We start from the raw sequence: 20,304 nt of genomic DNA, 5'->3' as shown, positions 1-20,304 counted from the left end.
AAAGAATTATGAAAGTCCATCACTAAAGAAAATACCTTAAGGTTCTCCAGATCCCTAATTATGGGAAAAGAGAACAAAGAAAGAAAGAAATGTAGAAAAAGAGGGAGAAGGGAGGAGGGTGGTTGGCCAAGCCATTTTCAGGGCCCAGAGAGACAGCCCTGAGATAGAGACCGAAGAGAGAGGCCAGAAGTAAGTCCCTGGTCACCTGTTTTTCACACTGCTGGCTGCCTCGGGGCAGTTGTATTGCGTTTGAGATGCCACTCATCTGATTACCTAGGTCAGCAGCCATTTTAGAGGAACAGCATCACGGTGCTGCCTCCTCCGGGCATCTGTACACAGATTTTCCATGGCTTGGGTGAGCAGTTCAACCTCTCCGCAGAGGGAGGTCTCTGAGGATCCTTTACTCTCTACCATTCTTTGATTCTGGGAGGGAAAATGGCAGGTTTGAAACAGCATTTTGATCTATTAAGTGGCCTTCATCAGCTGACTTGGGCCCTTTTGCTTCCACAAAGGGACAATTTTGGAAATGCAAAGATGGGAGCAAATGGACGTGGACTTTGCTGGGGCCCCAAAGCTGACTCACTCCCTCCAATTCAGAGGGAAAAATAGTGTCCTATGAACTAATTCAGAATAGAGGTATAAATGGCTTTGCTTGGGCTTTCTTCCTCAGGAAAGATGAGGATGTGGCCAGTGGGTCCCAAGGTAACCAGACCAAGTGGGTGTGGAACTGGGTGGGGCTCAGCAGGTGATAATGACAGGTAAGCAACCGCATACATAATTTTATGACTTAAAGTCTTTTGCAGCCTCTTGGTGAGTAGCTCTCTGAAGGCCATTTGCCTCCTACAATAAGTGGGGAGGGCTTCTTCATTTGGCACCTTTCTGGGTTCCAGCTCCTGCAATACTGGGCTGTCCTCTTTGTTGACAAGTCATCTTCTCTGCCAACTATAAGCTTCCTGGAAACTTGTGCTCTGCCCCATGCATCATTTTACTCTCCCGTCTGGCATAGCCCTTGCTGCAGAATAAATGGTCAGTGATTGTTTAAAAGGAGGACAAAAGACAGGAGGAGTTAGGATTGCCTGCTGAAGGTAACAAAGAAGCCTCTGGAACATCCAGTGATCTAAAAATTACTTGTGCCCTTCCCTTTAGGAACTCAGAGTAGATACAGATGTGTCTGAAACTCGTCTATGGAATCCCGGGTTAACTCATGCCTTAGAACACTTATACTTGCCCATCAGTCACGAACACCAAGCACCTACGCCAGCCAGACACTGCCAGGGGCTGGAGGGAAACCACTGCGGATGAGAGCTGGCCCTGGTGTGGGGAGATCACAGAAATGTGCATGGACAGATAAGTGATGATTCATGCCAGAAAATGCCAAGTCCCAGGCCTGGGGCTGCATGTGTTTGCAGAAGGGGTTGTAAAGACTTGTGCCCTCCATGAGCCTGGAGCCTCTCCCACTTCCTGTGGGCTTGCCTTTGGACATAATTTTTTAAGCAGACTTCATTTTGGGGAAGAGTAGTTTAAATTTTACAGAAAAAAATATTGGGCAAAAATTTGTTCCCATATACCCCCTCAACCTTCCTCAATTTCCCATTAGTAACATCTTGCATGAATGTGATACATTTGTTATAACTGATAAACCAATATTGGCAGATAGTTATTAAGTGCAGTCCATACTTTACATTAAGGTTCACTCTTTATGGTGTATATTCTGTGGGTTTTGACAAATGTATAATGGTACTATCCACCATTACAGTAACATACAGAATAAGAGTTTCACTGCCCGAACAATCCCCTGTGGACCATTTGTTCATCCTTCCCTCCCTCCTCCAAACCCCAGGCAACCACTGATCTTTTTACAGTCTCCACGGTTATGCTACTTACAGGATGTAATGGAGTTCACTATGTATGTGTAGTATGTAGCCTTTTTCAGACTGGCTTCTTTCACTTATCAATATGCATTTAAGTTTATTCTGTGTCTTTTTGTGGCTTGACAGCTCATTTCTTTTTATTGCCGAATAATAAACACTCCGTTGTATGGATGTACTAGTTTGTGTATCCTCACCTACTGTGGGTGGGGGGCATCTTGGATGCTTTGAAGTTTTAGCCGCTATGAATATGGATATGATTTTCACATCTTCTTTGACAGTATGGGCAAATAAACTTGGTAGAGTAGGGCTATGTATTTGGCCCATTTACAGAAAGCAAGACTCCAGAATGTTCTTGGGTTTAGCTAACCTGTAAAGCTGTGACCAGGCCAGATGTTGAGGGAATTGGGAATCTGGATGATACTGATCCTCCCGTGTTCTCTCCAGTCCTCCACGTGGTCTTAAAAATTAAATCATTTATTGAAATATTAGATGCTGTGGACACTATTTTCTCTTCCTCAGTTTCCCTCTTTGCACAGCATTTCTCACTGTGGTTCATTTTGTTCCATGTCACCTCATCTGAACCTCCACTCTCCAGCCCCAGGCTCACAGGTTCTGCCACTCCTTCCTCTGGGAACCTTTAGTGTTACCATCACCTTCTCACATGACATTGCCACGGTTTGGGGACATGTCTGTCTCCCCAAATAGGCGAAATTTTGTGGAAAAAAGTATTGGGCAAAAGTTTGTTCCCATATATCCCCTCAAGCTTCCCCAATTTCCCATTAGTAAAATCTTGCATGAATGTGGTACATTTGTTACAACTGATAAACTAATGGCTGAGACTGTTTTCATTTACAATTATAACCTCATACTCAGCATAGCACCTACCTAGTAGATAATCATTAAGATTATTGTAGGGTTTATGTACTCATAAGTATTTAAAATGTGATTATAATCCAAGGGAATTGGGATTTCAATAAGTTCTTCTTAAGCAGTCTTCTGTCCTACCAGGTCTCATGACCTTGTCATTGTTCACATGTAGCCTTCTCATCCTCAGGCTAAATGGGGGGTACCTCAAGCCTCCACTACTCACAGTCATCCCCACAGACAAAAGGGATGAGTCAGACTTCTCAAAAGCAAAGCCTTTGCTTTGGCATGTGTGTGTTTTCTCTCTGAATTTACATGGTGGCATAAATGTCATGGCTAGGATGTGAGTGAGTTTCAGTGGCTCAGTTGTTTACCTTATTTTTATTGTGCAATCACATCATACGGCCAATTCCATTTCTGTTAGCCATTTTCAGTTACTCTTCTGCATTTCCTTGAAGCTCCAGTCCCAGCTCTGGGGCCAGCATCTATGGCACCTCTCTGCCTACATTTCTTCACCTGTTCAATGAAGATGTTGGATTCGGTCAATGATTTTTACCCTGCAGTTCATACAATGTCCTGAAAGACCATAGGAAGTTTCTGGGCATCCATATCGCTGAAATTGTATTAACATCTTGTGTATCTGAATTTTTTTTTTTTTTTTTTTTTTTTTTTTTTTTTACAACTTGTATATGGAGGCCATAACTCCAACAAGCTTCAAAATCACTGGAAAATAAGATTTCCAAAGTCCGACCAAGCAATTTTTTTCACTGTAAAATAAAGTTTTCGTGATGCCACATTTTCTCTTTAAAACATCAGCAGGTAATAATGGAGTGAGGCTGCGGGTTGAAATGAGCCATGCTTCCTGGGGGTTCGTTTGTCACATGGCACATTTGAGTTCATGAGAAGAAGGTCTGGAGTCCAATTCTGTTGCCTCACTCAGTGCTGACGGTAACTTGGGTTGCGTGCTTCCTGGCTAGGGAAATGGGCGTCACCCAAGCCTGGCCACTCATTTTCTAGAGGCTGTCTTGGGTCGTATTTCACAGAGTTGTTTTTCACCAACTCTCTCTGACGTCTGAAGAGCAAATGGCACACAGCTAAATGCCTGGCAGATAAGGAGCTAATTTCTCATCACTGTACCTGAAAAACCATGGTGGTTGTATCGTCAATATCTGCTGCCAACAGACTGTCAATGTAGGCCTGGACATTGTGCCTATGAATAAATCTCCTCTTGAAATGTGGTATACTTTGCAGCAGCCCAGGGGAAAAAGGAAAGTTATTGTCTCCCCTGAGCAGAGAGGCTCTGAGGACCTGGTCCAGGTTTTCCCACGGGGAGCCTGGTTAATGTGTTTGACACTTGATGAGAGAAGCCTGTACTGCAATTATTAGTCTCACAGTTCAGCGATTTTTATAGGCCCCAAAGCGTGATACTGTAGATGTATCTTTCACTCCCCTACTTCCGTTCTCGAAGGGGATTTTGGTTCCTCCCCCTACATATTCTTTCACTGATGTAAATTCGTTCTCATTTTTCTCACTGGGCCCTTCTAATTAATGTTCTGGTCTGTCTTTCTCCACACACTGAAGTTTTCTTCATTGTGCTCTTGGCTGAACAGGAAGCATAGCACCCCTTTGGCTGTACTTTTCAGCACTGATCTTTGTGGGCCACAAAGGGGTTTTGAGGCAAAGCAGGAATGGTCCCCAGGGGTCTCCAATGCTTTGCCCTCTACTCTTGTTATTACAAGCTAGTTTACAGCATAATACATGAATGCAGCTATTAAAGGGACATAGTTCATTTTAAAAGGCAAGAAACATGGCAAGAAAGGATGAGGGCAGTTCCAAAGACTTCCACAAATAATTTTCTGATTACACCTTCTTGTCATTACCAAAGATAGGCTTCTAATTGCATTTACTCAAAGGCTTATGCTACCCAAATGAGTATACCCCAGGCAGATTTAGTTTGGAAGTGGTGGGAGAATAAATGCATGTATTTCTTCATTTATTTATTGGCCAAGTGTAAGCTGTACTTAACCTAGAAGTAAGGGATGTATAATCAGCCTGCCCCCAGCTTCTCCCCAGCTGTTGGAATCAGCAATCAGCAGTACTTCCCCAGGACCTTCTGCAGCCTTAGCTCTCATTGGCTGCTGGCCACCCCTTGGGGCTGTGCTGGGGGGACCTCTTTGCACACCTCCCACCTGGCAGTCCCAGAGCTTCAGGAGAAAGGCAAATCTTAATGACTCCAGTTTGATCTCAGCCCCACATTTCTGCTTTGAGTTTTACTGTTACACTTTTTTTTTTTTTTTTTTTTGAGAAAGAGACAATTTCTGCTGGTAGGTAGAAGAGGATCCAGCAGGCATTTGCCTATGTCAGACATCATGCCCAAACCAGCAACTCTGATGTGACAGCCCTGTCACCTCCGCTCTGTCACCAAGGCTGGAGTACAGTGGCATTATCACGGCTCACTGCAGCCTTGACCTCCTGAGTTCAAGCAGTCCTCCCACCTCAGCCTCCCGAGTAGCTGGGGCTATAGGCGCAAGCCACCACACCTGGCTAATTTTTGTATTTTTTTTTTGTAGAGGCAGGATTTCACCAGATTGCTCAGTCTAGTCTCAGATTTCTTGGCTCAAGCGATCTGCCGGCCCTGGCCTCCCAAAGTGCTGGGATTACGTGTGTGAGCCACTGTGCCCGGCCTTCTTAATGCTTTTTTGACATTCACCAGAAAGGGACCCACATGTCATCTCTTGGTTGCTCAGGCACCTCTTTTTCCTTGATGCTCTGATTTAGAGCTCTCCAGCTGAGTCTAGGATAGCAGGAACCATCTGCTCCCCTGTAATCTCCCCTGATTGGAGCTGTACTATCCTCACTGACATGTGTTCATGGCCAAGGTGAGCAAAGAGAAGCAAGGAGAACCTCTGCGAGCTCACGAGAAAAGTTTGGGATTTCACATATAGGTGAAGCCTCTGTGGCTGCCCTCTTGCTGGCTTAGGGTAGTCTCCAGCCCCCTTCTGCACCACATGTGGAATCTACTTTATTTTGCTTTGCCTGATTTTCAGGCAGTAGGCACACTTGAATTCCTTTCCTTGAGATTCAGGAGCTGTTAGGACAGTCTTTACAATATATTGCATGTAGCTGGAGGGTCAGTGGACCTGCAACTAGGCTGTGCCAACCACAGATTGAAGTCATATGTGTGCACATGCATCTGCACACACACACACAGACCCACATATACACGTAGGAGACCCACGCAGCAAGCACAGCCGGCAGAGTAGAGAATTGGGTTGCAGAACTAGGGAGCACAATGTCTGTCAGTCATCCTACCTCGAGGAATCCTTGCACACACCTGCATAACCCAGACTGAAAATACCTGAATCTACATAGACAGACTGCTTCTAAAGAAGGAGTGATTGGAGTTCCATAGGAAATGGATCCAAGAGTGATGTAAAGAATACCTTTGGGAATCTGGCAGGCCAGGTACCATTCCTGGGTGAGCCCTTCACATTCTAGTCTCAGCTGAAGGAGAGGCCTGCACAGCCTTGGTGAAGTTTCTGTGTGGTGAAACTTGGATACAACACAAATGCAATGCCTGGTTTCTTGAACTTGGAATGTTACCCAGCAGATAAAGCTCCAGATGACACCTCCCATGGCATTGTTACTCCTGCAGCAAGGAACCCAGGACCTGGGCTGTGGGAGGAAGTGCTTCTCCTTTGGCCTGTGTGGGCCTCTCTTGAACCACATCAAAGGGCCGTCACGTCAAAGTTGCTGGTTTGGGCATGATGTCTGACATAGTGAAATGCCTGCTGGATCCTCTTCTACCAGCAGAAATTGTACCTCTTGTAAAATGACACATTATATGTCATTTACAAACATCCTTGCATCCTAATCCTTCCTAAGCCTCTAGGTAGACTGAGGTGTCTCTTAAAATGTATGTTATGAATCAACAGAATAAGATAGGTTAGGTAGAGAGGCTTTTTGGTACCACTGTTTTAAACATGGCAGGCAGCTTTGAGTTTTAATAAAGCACTGTGATTTTATTTTACACCACAGTATTGTTCTTTGTAGAGAGAGAATGTATTATTGGATTGTCTTTCAAAAGACAGTACTCCAGAGTAATATTCCTTTAAATAAATATTTTGTTATTTTTATTTGAACCATGATGATGACTCTAGTATTGCTGTTATGTGATATAGGGACTAATGCATAACATTTGTTAAAATATTGAATGCTTATAAATATTAAAGGTTTGCAGCAGTTCAAGAGAAGGTATCTGTCAGAAAAATGAAATATCACTGCTAGCCATTTGTATGAAGGATAAAAAAAGTTACAACGTAACAGATGCCACATGGTAGGATTTCTGATCAAGACCTTGTCTGGTGCTTTATACCATAGGGAATTAAAAAGAAAAGCATTTTAAGGGACATTTCAGCCAAAATAGGTAATATTTTTATATAGATTAGCTGTTCTTTTGAGCTTTGATATTGAAAAACAAAACTTACATTAACATTTGTGAATCTCCAAAGTCTGTAGTGAGAATTCTCTTGCTTAAAACGACAAAATCATTATTTGGGAACAGTACTACATATTTTCTTATGCAGTTTTGTTTGAAATAGACAATTTAAACAAATGACTATAAAGGTTTTGTTTTGAAAATTAAAGATAGTTGGAATGAAAAGTACTTCTCGATTAGAAATTGTAGTTTATTTTAATTAAATGACACTTGGCCAAAAAGAGGAGAGGTTTTTGGCACCACTGGGAGATATCTTTGGCATTTGTAGAAGGATGCTTTTTATCAAAGAGTTCGAGATGGCGTCAGAACCTCCCTGAGGTCTTTGGTTCTAGTGCCATTGAAGAGTAAGTTGTGATGTCGTAGAGGTTAAAAATACAGTGAATGCATAGCAATTAGAAGACAATGGTCAGATTGCATATAAGCAAGATGCAACTATATAAGAAATTCTACATAGATGGGTTAAAAATAAAAGGATGGAAAAAGGTACACCAGTCACTAACCCAAAGTGGCCATATTCATATCAGAAAAGTAGACTTTAAAACTAGGAATATTGACAGGGATGAAGAGAGATATTACATAGCGATAAAAGGTCAATACACCAAGAAGCCACAACAATCCCAAATGTAAGCATACCTAACAACAGAACTTCAAAGCACCTAAAGCAGGAACTCATAAAGATGCAAGAAGAAATACACAAATCCACTGTAATAGTTGGAGACTTCAACTCTCCTTTCATACTAATCTATAGAACAAGTAAATGGAAAGTCAGTAAGAATATAGAAGACGTGGACACCACTATTAATTTGATCTAGTGGATATTTATAGAACAGCCACTCAATAACAGCAGAATACATATTCTTTTAAAGTGTACATGAGACATTCACCAGGATAAGCCATATTCTGGGCCATAAAATAAGCCTTAATAAATCTAAAAGATTTGATAAAGTATATGTTCTGACCACAAAGAAATTAAATTAGAAATTAGTAACAGATATCTGGAAAATCTCTAAATATTTGGAAATTAAACAATACACTTTAATAAACCATAGGTCAAAAAAATCACAAGGTTAAGTTATTCCCCTCTGAATTCAGTATTAATAAAATTCTCAAATAAATGAAAATGAAAAGCAATATATCAAAATTTACAGGAAGCAGTTGAAGCAGTACTTAGAGATGAACTTATAGCATTAAATACTTTATTAGAAACAAGACAGGTCTCAAATCACTTAAATTTCTACCTGAAGAAACTAGAAGAGCAAACTAAACTCAAAGCAAACAAAAAGAAAGAAAATAATGAAATAGAAATCAGAGAAGCAGTAGGAAAAAAATCTCTAATGAAATCAATAGTTGATTCTCGAAAAAGCCTAAAATAAAATTGACAGATTTCTAGTCAGACTGATCAAGTAAAATAGAAGACACAAATTACCAATACCAAGTATAAAAGGACATTGCTACAGTTAATAAAAGGATGAGAGAGAATATGAACAACTTTATGCCCATACATTTAACAACTTAAATGGACAAATTCCTTGAAAGACACAAATTAACAAACTTCATTGAAGAACAAAGAGATAATCAGAATAGCCCTATATTAATGAATAAATTGAATAAATAACACAAAGTCTATACAAATCCTTTCTGAAAGCAGAAGGGAAAGGAGTACCCCCAACTCACAAAATTAGCATTGTCTTAATATCAACACCATTGCAAGAAAAGAAACCATAAACCAGTATTTCTTATGATTATAGATGCAGAAATTTTCAACAAAATATTAGCAGTCATTCTCAGCTGATTTTTTCTACTAATATTTAATATGTATTTTAAAAGCTGATGATTTTGACTACAGCATCAAGTAGTAAAACCTTAATGATCAGAACACAACTAATGATGATCTTCGTTTAGATGAATCAGAAACGATAATATGTCACTAGTAACTAAAGGAGACTTTAACTGTGATATTTTGAGTCTACTTATGACATATTTCTGCTTGTTGTCTGCTAGCAAGTAAGGTCTAATGCAAGCCTATTGCTGTTTTTTTTTTTTTCGTTTGTTTGTTTGTTTTTTTTTTTGAGACAGGTTCTTGCCGTGTCACCTAGGCTGGAGTGCAGTGACGTGATCTCAGCTCACTGCAATCCCCACCTCCCAGGTTCATGAGATTCTTCTGTCTCAGCTTCCCAAGTAGCTGGGATTACAGGCGTGTACCACCATGCCTGGCAAATTTTTGTATTTTTAATAGAGATGGGGTTTCACCATGTTGGCCAGACTGGTCTTGAACTCCTGACCTCAAGTGATCCGCCTGCCTCAGCCTCCCAAAGTGCTGGGATTACAGGCCTGAGCCACAGTGCCCGGCAGCCTATTGACTTAAGAGTTACCTGGAATTGACTCTTTTCTACTGATGTTCTTCCTGGATAGGATAAATCTGGTCCACTTCTTTGGGGGTATACATGGCCCATGCTTTCACTTGATAGTTTTATTCTTATTTATTTGAAGTAGTATTGGCAAAAAACAAAGTCTGTTTCTCTGGGATTTGGGGATTCTCAGATGTTAGCTGTGGAAGCTGGAAGAGGTGTGATCACCCCAGAGACCAGAGTTCTACTCCAGGCGTGATGCAGTAGGAAACCCACTCTATTTATTACTCATATGTTGAGGCCACACAGACTCTTTAGAGGTCAGCCTGAGAGTCACTGGGGTCTTGTTTCTTAGGGTCAGAGATGAATTAGATGTTCAGATTGGGGATGGTTGATTCCTCTGGAGCTTTCTAGGCTCCTACTTTTTAGAAAGGTGATGCATTTTTCTCTTAATCACAACTCTTCATAAATTAGCAAGTGTTTATGGGCTGCATATTGTGTTTAGAGGTGGTAGATTCCATAGTGGTCAAACAACGGGGAATCTTTGGAGTCACATACCACTCCCCAGACCCCCACCCCACAGCATCTTGCCCCTGCCACTTAGCAGCAATATGTATTAAGTTGTGAGTTTGGAGGAGCCTGCACTGCCCCAGGATATGAGAGAAAACCACAGTGTCTGTAATACAGCAAGAGAGGGGGCTGTGTGACCGAGGGCTTGGCAGACCATGCAAAGGATTTTGGATTTCATTCTGTCTGCGGCGGGCAGCCACTGAAGGGTTTAAATGGGGAAGCGATGTCATCAAGTGGGAGTTTCCACAGGACCCCTCTGTTCTTTGCCAGAAGGCAATATGTCTGGTAGGGAGGCCTTTGAAGAAACGACTGCCAAGCAAATACTGAGCTTGACCTACCTGTGTCCTATTAAATCTCTCTCAGTGGGGGCCTATCCCTTCCTAGGCCACTGGGAAAAATCAGCATATCCTTTCTGTCACTAGACTTCTGCAAACTCTTCTGGGGCCATTTGTTCCATGCCACTTGCACAAAGGGGGAATGTGGCTCTGCCCTGTATCCCTTTAGGCTAGAATTGAAGCCCAAGGTGGTTGGCCAGCAACGTGACATTGCTTTGAATGCCTTTATTATATCCAAACACTTTAAATGATATTTTGCATTCCACTCCATAGTATACATGCTTAATTTAACACAGAACCCATTTTCCTGTAATATTGTCTGTTCCCATTTTACAGATGGAGAATCCAAGGCTTAGAGATGTAAAGTGTTTTCTTCAAGGTCACATAGCTAGTAAATGGTGATACCAGGTTTGGAATGCAGGCAGTCTGATTACTTAGCCTTTGCTCCTGGTAATTCCATTCTTCACTGTGGTATCCTGGTGCCTTGAACTGTACCCAGAAGGTGCTCAGTAAACCTGCACTGGGTGATTCTGTTGGAAAAGTCTGGCATCACGTGCTAGGAATGCAACCCTATGCACACCTGAGCCACCTGGATCAGGATCAAGTGTGGGTGCTGGGAGGCTAAGCAGGATCTGTGCTCCTTGGTGTCCTGCATAACCAGAACAGGACTCCCTCCGGTGTGTCTTCAGCAACTTGCAGCATCATCACTCTGGCCAGCTAGTAATTGTGGCATACGCATCTGTCTCTCCAGCTGTATGGTGACCTCTGGAGGATGGGCCCTGTATTAAGCTCACCACCTCCTTCCTGAGGCCTGGTCTAACTCATGTATTTGAAATGTGACTGCTCAACAGTGGGCTTATGGAAGTCAGCCCAAGTTTTCAGCCAGAGAATTCCAAGACTGGGATCTTTCATCTGCCTTGCCCATGGCCAGGACCATCCTTGAACATGAGTGAGAACTCAGGCCCAGGCAGAGCTAAGGCTGGCGTCCTGCCCAGAGGCCCTCAAGTGACTAGAAGGAGCCAGCTAATCTGTAGAGCTGCCATGTTGCCCTTGGGTCTCCCGTGCTGCCTAGGGAACCCTAGGACCTGAGGAGTGCTTAAGGCAGCCAGCACACCCCAGGAATAGGAGATGCAGAAAGCATGGGGGTGCAGGGCCTGTAAGGCAAGGGAGGCATGAGGTAGAAGGATGGATTCTGTTTTGGCTGCATGGATTTTTCTGGGTATAGTTGGCCATCAAGTGGAAATAGTCTATAAACTGGAAAATAGAGTCTGCAAACAGCTGGAAATAGAGATCTGGAGAGAGGAAGGATGGGATATGAGGGTGAAAAATCTAGATGATAGTTGTCAGTGATAGCCAGAGTGGATTTCTACCTGTTTGAGAGGGAATAGGCAAAAGGGCAGGCCCAAAATCTGTCCCATCCACACATTCTTCCGTGTCACCTGTCACACACCAGATATGTATATGCAACATTCTTCGTATGGTTGGGGGTAAGGTCTGTATCCTGAATGAAATGAAAAGGCTTTCATTACCTTTCCCAGGGTAGTTTTGTTATCATTTATATCCTCTCTGTGTTTTCACTGTCAATTGAGTTAGTCTAATTAATTTATCTGTTTTATTCTTTATTTCAGAAAAACTATACAACTCAAGTGGACGAGATTTGAGAAGGGCCCTTTTCTCCCTGAAGCAGATATTTCAGGTAAATAGGAAAAAAAATAAGTACTTACCTGTTTTTACATTGCTGTGAAATTAGATACAGGCAAGCTTCTACCTGTATTTATTATGAAAAGGAAGGACAAATTTAGATTACAATATTTGTCTTTAGATTACAATATAAATTAGGTCATAATATCAGTTGAGAATTTTTATCATGTCAAATATTTCAAACATAATAAAAAATAAAGGCAACTTTATAACATATTTTTCCATATTTACTTTTAGTTTTTTTTTATTATACTTTAAGTTCTGGGATACATGTGCAGAATATGCAGGTTTGTTACATAGGTATACATGTGCCATGGTGGTTTGCTGCACCCATCAACCCATCATCTACATTAGGTATTTCTCCTAATGCTATCCCTCCCCTTGCCCCCCACCCACTGACAGGCCCTGGTGTGTGATGTTCTTCTCCCTGTGTCCATGTGTTCTCATTGTTCAACTCTCACTTATGAGTGAGAACATGTGGTGTTTGGTTTTCTGTTCCTGTGTTTGCTGAGAATGATGGTTTCCAGCTTCATCCATGTCCCTGCAAAGGACATGAACTCATTCTTTTTTATGGCTGCATAGTGTTCCATGGGGTACATGTGCCACATTTTCTTCATCCAGTCTGCCACTGATGGGCATTTGGGTTGGTTCCAAGTCTTTCCTATTGTGAATAGTGCTGCAATAAACATACGTGTGCAAAGCCTATTAGAGGTATAACTGAAGATCCGTGTTCTGCTCCCCCATCCCAACCAACCTCTTTCCACCCTACCCCCACATGCATGTTTCCTAATGGTAAATATTCACCAACAACATGTGATATTCTTTTGTATGAACTGTATACATATGTGATCATGTTGCATATATATCCTACTTCTGCTTACTGAGAATGGGATAGGTATAGGCATAGCTGATGCAGCTCTGATTGAGGATTGCATTGGATGAATAAAACACAAGTTGTTTTATTCATTCTTCTATTGGCAGATGGTTTGGTTAATTTCCAGTGTTTTGCTGTTATAAACCATGCTGTTGTGGCTATGCCCCCTTGTGTACCTGTGCAAATCTGTCTTGGATTCCATAGTATCCTTGCCTCCTAAACCTTCCCTCCATTCCTACCCTGAGAAAGTCACCAGCATAATGAAGAGGACTAGGACAGGCGTGCAGACAAGCCCCAAGGTGATCAGCCATGTGAGGGCGGCAGGATCAGGAGATGGATTCACACAGAAGATGGCCTTTGCATTGAGCTTGCGTCTGTCTAGGTTCATTGTTTTTCTTCTGTTAGGATTTTGGATTCTAGTTTACATTCTACTTCTTTTCAGTTCCCATCTCATCTACATCCTTAAAAGATTATCTTTGTCGGCCGGGCACGGTGGCTCACGCTTGTAATCCCAGCACTTTGGGAGGCCGAGGCGGGCGGATCACGAGGCCAGGAGATCGAGACCATGGTGAAACCCCGTCTCTACTAAAAAATAGAAAAATTTAGCCGGGCATGGTGGCGGGTGCCTGTAGTCCCAGCTACTTGGAGAGGCTGAGGCAGGAGAATGGCGTGAACCCGGGAGGCGGAGCTTGCAGTGAGCCAAGATTGTGCCACTGCACTCCAGCCGGGGCGACAGAGCGAGACTCCGTCTCAAAAAAAAAGATTATCTTTGTCAGTGATAGATGTCAGTGAGAGCCAGAGTGGATTTCTACCTGTTTGAGAGGGAATAGGCAAAAGAGCAGGCCCCAAATCTGTCCCATCCACACATTCTTGTCCCATTCTTACTTCACTGTGTTCAGTCATGCCACAGAGTCCCTTCTCTATGTTGACATTTCTGGAGACAAGTCCTCTTTCTTTTCTTCCAACAGCCATGGGTTTGAACCTGGTGCACCCTTGCCCCACCACACTGCATACCTCGGAAATGCCTTGGGGTTTAGAGGTCTGCCTTGGTTCATGGCTGGAAAATTGCAGCAGCTATTCATGGCGCTGTGTGTGTTTGGTCCTCCCTAACTCAGTCCATTCTTAGCTTCCCACCAGAGGGAGTTACTCTCTTGTTGGTTCCATGTTGCCTTCTGGGTTACATCTGAATTTCTCAGTATACATGAAAGTCCTTCTTGATCTGGCCTCTGCTGTCCACCTCTCTGTCCTTGGCTACAACCTGAGTTCCTCCTGAAGTTGTACTCCAAAAGTAAGGCATGCCCTTTCTGTTCTACACCTTTGCCCTGGACCTACAACTTATTGATTGATTGAGATGGAATCTCGCTCTGTCACCCAGGCTGGAATAAAGTGGTGTGATCTTGGCTCATTGCAACCTCCACTTCCCAGATTCAAGTGATTCTTCTGCCCCAGCCTCCTAATTGGGATTACAGGCATCTACCACCATGCTTGGCTAATTTTTATATTTTTAGTAGAGATGGAGTTTCACCATATTGGCCAGGCTGGGCTCAAACTCCTGACCTCAGGTGATTCACCCACCTAGGCCTCCCAAAGTGTTGGGATTATAGGTATGATCTGCCACGCCTGGCCTGGACCTACAACTTCTATCCCAGAATGTTTTGCTACCGCACACCCACTCTATATGTATCTCAGTTTTCCTTCTGGTATCTCTTCCTGCTAGGGATGCCCTCTCAGAATGACCAGTCACCCTAGTTAGGGTCCCTCCAAATACCATTAAAAGTATCCTGTGCTTACCTGTTGTACAAATTGAGCATCCCTAATTTGAAAATCCATTAGAAATGAATTTGAAAAATTTTGAGTCCTGACATAATGCCACAAGTAGAAAATTCCACACTCGATCTCATGTGATGATCATAGTCAAAGTGCAGGCTCACAACACGAGTTATTCAGCATTCCCAAGGGAAAAAGACCCTCCTGCCAGCTTTCAGCTGTGATACATATTTTCCACACATGCCCAGATTCCTCCATGCAAGCATGCCCACAAAGGGCAATAAAATGGCATGTGTGCAGGCTGGATGCACCAATGGGAGGTTCCCCACAATGCCCACGTGGGCAAAGACGTACATGCATTACTCATTGTGTGTGTTTGCTTATTCTGTGCTCTGTGGTATAAAGGTATTGTCGAAAATGTCCAAAAGGCATACAGATACCTCCTTGGGTAACAGTGATAAAAAAGAGAAGTCATTTATGTTTATCTATAGCACAGAGTGAAGCTGTTGGAGAAACTGGGCAGTGGTGTGTAAGTGTGAACTGTCTTACGGAAGGGTATAGTGTTAGAATGATCACCATAGATGACCTGAAGAAACAGAAGGATAAACTGTTGAAGTTCTGTGCAGAAAGCAATGAGCAGAAGTTACTGAAAAATAGGAGAACATTGCATGAAGCTGAAAGTGAAGATCTCAATTGTGTATAAAGTGGATCCATCAGTGATGCAGTGAATACATGCCACTTAATGGTATGCTGATCATGAAACAAGCAAAGATCTATCATAAACTGAAAATGGAAGGGAGCTGCATATTTTCTACAGGCTGATTGAAGAAATTTAAGAAAAGACACAACATTAAATTTTTAAAGATTTGTGGTGATAAAGCTCTGCTGACCACAAAGCAGTGGAGAAATTCATTGACAAGTTTGCCAAAGTCACTGCTGATGAAAATTTGATGCCAGAACATGTCTATAATGTGGATGAAAAAACATTACTGTTTGTAGTTACAGCCCCAGAAAGACACTGACTAGAGCTGATGAGATAGCTCCTATGGGAATTACGGGTGCCAAGGACAGAATAACCATGCTGGGCTGTGCTAATGCCACAGGCACACATAAATGAAATTTTGCTGTGCTAAGCAAATGCATCCTCACTGTTTTAAAGGAGTGCATTTCTTAACATTCCATTATTATTCTAACAAAAAGCCATGGATCACCATATCATCTTTTCTGATTAGTTTCATAAACATTTTGTACTTGGGGCTTGTGCTCACTTCAGGGAAGCTGGACTAGATGATGGCAAGATTTTGTTTTCCTCGACTGTTCTGCTCATCTTCCAGCTGAAATTCTCATAAAAAATAATGATTACGCCATGTACTTTCCCTCAAATGTGACTTCATTAATTTAGGCTGTTCTTAGATCAATGAGGAATCAATTCTTAGATCCATTAATAAAGGATAGTCTTAGGTCAATGAGGAATAAATGTTAAAAACACGTTTTTGAACAGCATGCTAGCAGCAGTGAAGTTTTCAAAAGTAGTTCAGCATGAAGGATGCTCAGCATGAAGGATATACTGCTGCCAGCACTGGAAACACAGTGACTAAAGACACAGCTGTGTGTGCCTGGCACAACCTCTAACCTCTGACTATGTTTAGTGATGATGGTAAACAAGTGGTGACTTGGATTCTGTATGTCAAGTGAGAAGAAAATGATGTCTGATCTCCGTATAAATACAAAAATTGTTTGCATGTTTATCTTTAGAGTCCATCAATGAGCTGGAAGAAGTGGATATTGAAGTTTTTAACGTTGATGAAGAGGCCCCAGTTGTTCATTCATGAACCACTGGTGAATTGAAATAGCTAAAATGTTTCTGAATCAAGGTGATCTTATATAAGTGATAATCAAGATGATAACACTGTAGAAAAAGTGCCTAGAGATGACATGGCGAAAATATGTGATGGGCTTATTGAAGTGTAGATCAGTGTGCATTCAAAACAGAACAAGAAATCATATTAGTTTATAAAAGCAAATATTTCTAAGACAAAAACTCTTGTTAATGAGGCAGATGATTGTGGAGAAAACATTAAAAGCCCATCCAGAAGAATGCCTCCTCATCCCTAGAGGACCCACTTCTGGACCCTCAACTACTTTTGATGATTATTCTCACCCCCCCAAAATAAAATATAGTGTATAGTAGCCTTTTAATCAAAACACAACATTGTAGGGGGAGACTGTAGCAGATGAGACAGATATTCTGGTGATGCCACTGTACTTAGTTACCCGGAACATGTTATGTTTTTTCATTGTATAAATGGCATGTCATCTTTTTTCCTGTTAAGTACTTATGTGTGAATAGGTGTAGGAAAATGATTGCATATTGGTAGCATATAAATTCAGAGTCAGGAATGATGCTGGTGCCAAACTAGCACTGATCACCCACATGGGTGGCTAAGATAGTGAGACCTTTGCTTTCTGATGGTTCACTATTCACACAAACTTTGTTTCTAGCACAAAATTATTTAAACTATTGTATAAAATTACCTTCATGCTATATATAAATTGTGTATATGAAACCTAAATGAATCTCATGTTCAGACTTGGGTTCCATCCTCAAGATATGTCATTATGTATACGTAAATGTTCCAAAATATAAAACAATCTGAAACACTGCTGGTCCCAGACATTTTGGATAAGGGATACTCAAACCGTATAGAACTTAAGATACTTCAGAGCACTTGTCTTGAGTACGGTAGTCTGTGAGCTCACTGGGGTTCATCGCCAGGCCTTTCGTGCCTAGCATAGTATCTGGTACCACTTAAACTATAAATGAATGGACTGGGTAACTTGAATTGTCTTCTAGAAGACGTCTCTGTCTTCAGTCTTTCCTGTCTCTAATTTGGTAAATATTGTGCTAACTAATTAATTTTCCCAAAGCTCCACTTCAAAGTATCCACATGTGTCTTCCTGATACTTAGCTGAACACAACAAACTTCTTCACGCTCCATTATGTCCTCTTGGGCTCAGATCCCCAAATGCGGTTGGGCTAGACTCTTCTTATGCCACCAGAAGGCCATGCTCGCACCATTCTTCCCCCTTCCTCATTTAGTCTATCAGCCTGTCTCTTGTCTCCATTCTTCAGCTTTAACTTCTCTCACACCTGATTGAGAGCTGGTGGCAGAGCCACACAGCTAATAGCTATTCCAAGTGACTTAAAAACACTGTAATTTGTGAAGTGTTAGGAAAATATACCCTAAGAACAAAAAGAACCATCAAAAACACCACAACAAAACTGTTTACAATAATCGTATTGGTGGTGATAGTGTTGGTATTACTATTCTGAGACTGGTGTGTGTGTGAGAGATTCTAATTGTCATTCTAAGCATTCTTAAAAATTAGGATTCTTAAGTTTAACGACTCTGTGTTCCTGAATTTAATAGAAAATATCACAATGAACCCATGTATATTATCTTAAGTAAATAAGCATTTAAAAAAAAAAAGCTAGAAGCAATAATTCATTAGCAAAAAGCACCACTAGCAATGAGATTGTGGTCTGAAACACCAAAAGGCACCAGAGCTCCTTGGAGAAGTGGCTGATTCCAAGTCTGGAGTAGGAAACGTAATAAAATAAACTAATTAACTTGGAACATCTTATACAGAGAGCAAGAAAGCTATTGAATAGCCTAGGATTATTTCCAAAAGAACTCAGAAGCAAGTTGAAGGGTCTCCCACTGGCTGGCCAAAGATGGGACAGTGAGCATCAGTAAGGGTGATAATTGCACTGGATCAAAACACACAAACTAAGTTTGTATTGATGAATTCATAGTGACACTACAAAATAACAATGGATTGACAAAAACCAGGTGAAAGATGCTAGCAAACTAGCTTACTATTTTGCAGATGAATTAAGTTTCAGTATCTCACATTTATTTTGCCTTGTCACTTATGAACTTTAGGATGATCAAATAATTGAAGGGAAGTTTTGTTTGTAGAAATATTCTACCTAATAAGCAAGAGGGAGTAACAGAATGAGAATATTACCATCCTTCAGCTCCTAATGAATGATTTAATGGGTCTATGTGGTGAGTCCCAAGAGCTGCTGACATGATGAGCATGAGATTCAGCCAGATATTATGTGCCTCCCAATGGAAATACAAACTACCATCAATGATGCAGTCAAGCCAAAAAAATCACCGCTGGATCTACATGCCTGTATATGCAATAAACTATTTGTAAATGATCCAAAACAGAGGCACACGTTAAACTACACCACAGGGGTGTAACCAACAAAATCTGGACTGTGGGCTACTCTACAGGACAAATGACCCAGTTTCTTCAACACACAAATTCCAACAGAAAAGAAAAAAGCTCTTTGAATTAAAAGATGTTCAAGAGTCATGTCAACTAACTGCCATGTATGAGTCTTATTTGGATCCTAATAAAACTGTGAAAAACAATATTTATGCAAAAAGAAATTAGCCGGGCATGGTGGCGGGCACCTGTAGTCCCAGCTATTCGAGAGGCTGAGGCAGGAGAATGGTGTGAACCCGGGAGGCGGAGCTTACAGTGATTTGAGATCGTGCCACTGCACTCCAGCCTGGGCAACAGAGCAAGACTCCATCTCAAAAAAAAAAAAAAAAAAAAAGAAAGAAAAGAAAGAAAAGAGTATTTATGAGACAGTTGGAAATTTGGTCACTGACCAGACATTTGATAATGAAAAGTACTAATTTTTTTGTGAGTGCATATTTTTAAGAAGAGTTCCTGTAGTTTAGAGATACATATTGGAATGTTTATGGATTAAATGATGTGATGTATGGGACTCGCTTCAGATTAATGTGGCAGGGGAACAGGTAGGATGTTCAATGAAATAGGGTTGGTGTGCGTTGATTGGCACCTGGGGTTCACTAGATTATTCTGTTGTCTTTTGTATATGTTTACAGTTCTCTCAATTGAAAACATTAAAAAATAAACATGCTTGGACTCTTGTAGAGCACTTCAGCCAAGTTCACTCTGTAGTGTTTGTTCTCTGAATTCCCAGGACCGTCATTAAGCAAATATTTTTAAGCAGCCTCGTTGGCACCATGTAGGCAAGGAAGAAGGTGCTTGTTACTAGAAGTTTATAGTCTGTATGGAAGACCACACACGTGTGCACAAAACAGCACTCGACCACAGGGCAGCGACGCATGGGGGATTAACTGGATTACACAGGCAGCGGTGCTGTCTGGGCATGGATCACCACCTTCCATACCCCTGGGTCAGCATCTCCATCATCTCTCATGTTTTCTAGGTGTGGAGGTTCTTTTCCAAACTAAATTGTAAGTGTCTGAAAAACAGAGGCATTGGTCATCTCTTTGGGTTGAATATTCCTTGACCAATAGGCATTTAAAAAATGATCACAGTTTAATATATGGCTATTAGAGAAAATTCTGAAATGCAGCAATAAGCACCTATCAGTGTTAACATTTTGATTTCATTCTATTCTGAA

The 20,304-nt window shown here is 41.6% G+C and overlaps 1 protein-coding gene across 5 annotated transcripts in view; it reads left to right on the top strand.

Moving 5' to 3' along the window:
- FHOD3 (formin homology 2 domain containing 3) overlaps nucleotides 1-20,304 on the top strand; it is a 498,310-nt gene that overhangs the window by 206,168 nt on the left and 271,838 nt on the right. For all 5 annotated transcript variants that reach the window (XM_055233750.2, XM_055233761.2, XM_055233789.2 and 2 more), the window contains exon 4: nucleotides 12,115-12,182. In XM_055233750.2, coding sequence (XP_055089725.2) covers nucleotides 12,115-12,182 — 68 coding nt within the window. The remainder of the gene's footprint in view (nucleotides 1-12,114; nucleotides 12,183-20,304) is intronic.

Source organism: Symphalangus syndactylus, chromosome 1, assembly GCF_028878055.3.
Source record: "Symphalangus syndactylus isolate Jambi chromosome 1, NHGRI_mSymSyn1-v2.1_pri, whole genome shotgun sequence".
Classification (NCBI taxonomy): Eukaryota; Metazoa; Chordata; class Mammalia; order Primates; family Hylobatidae; genus Symphalangus; species Symphalangus syndactylus.
This window is presented reverse-complemented; position numbering and strand designations above follow the sequence as displayed.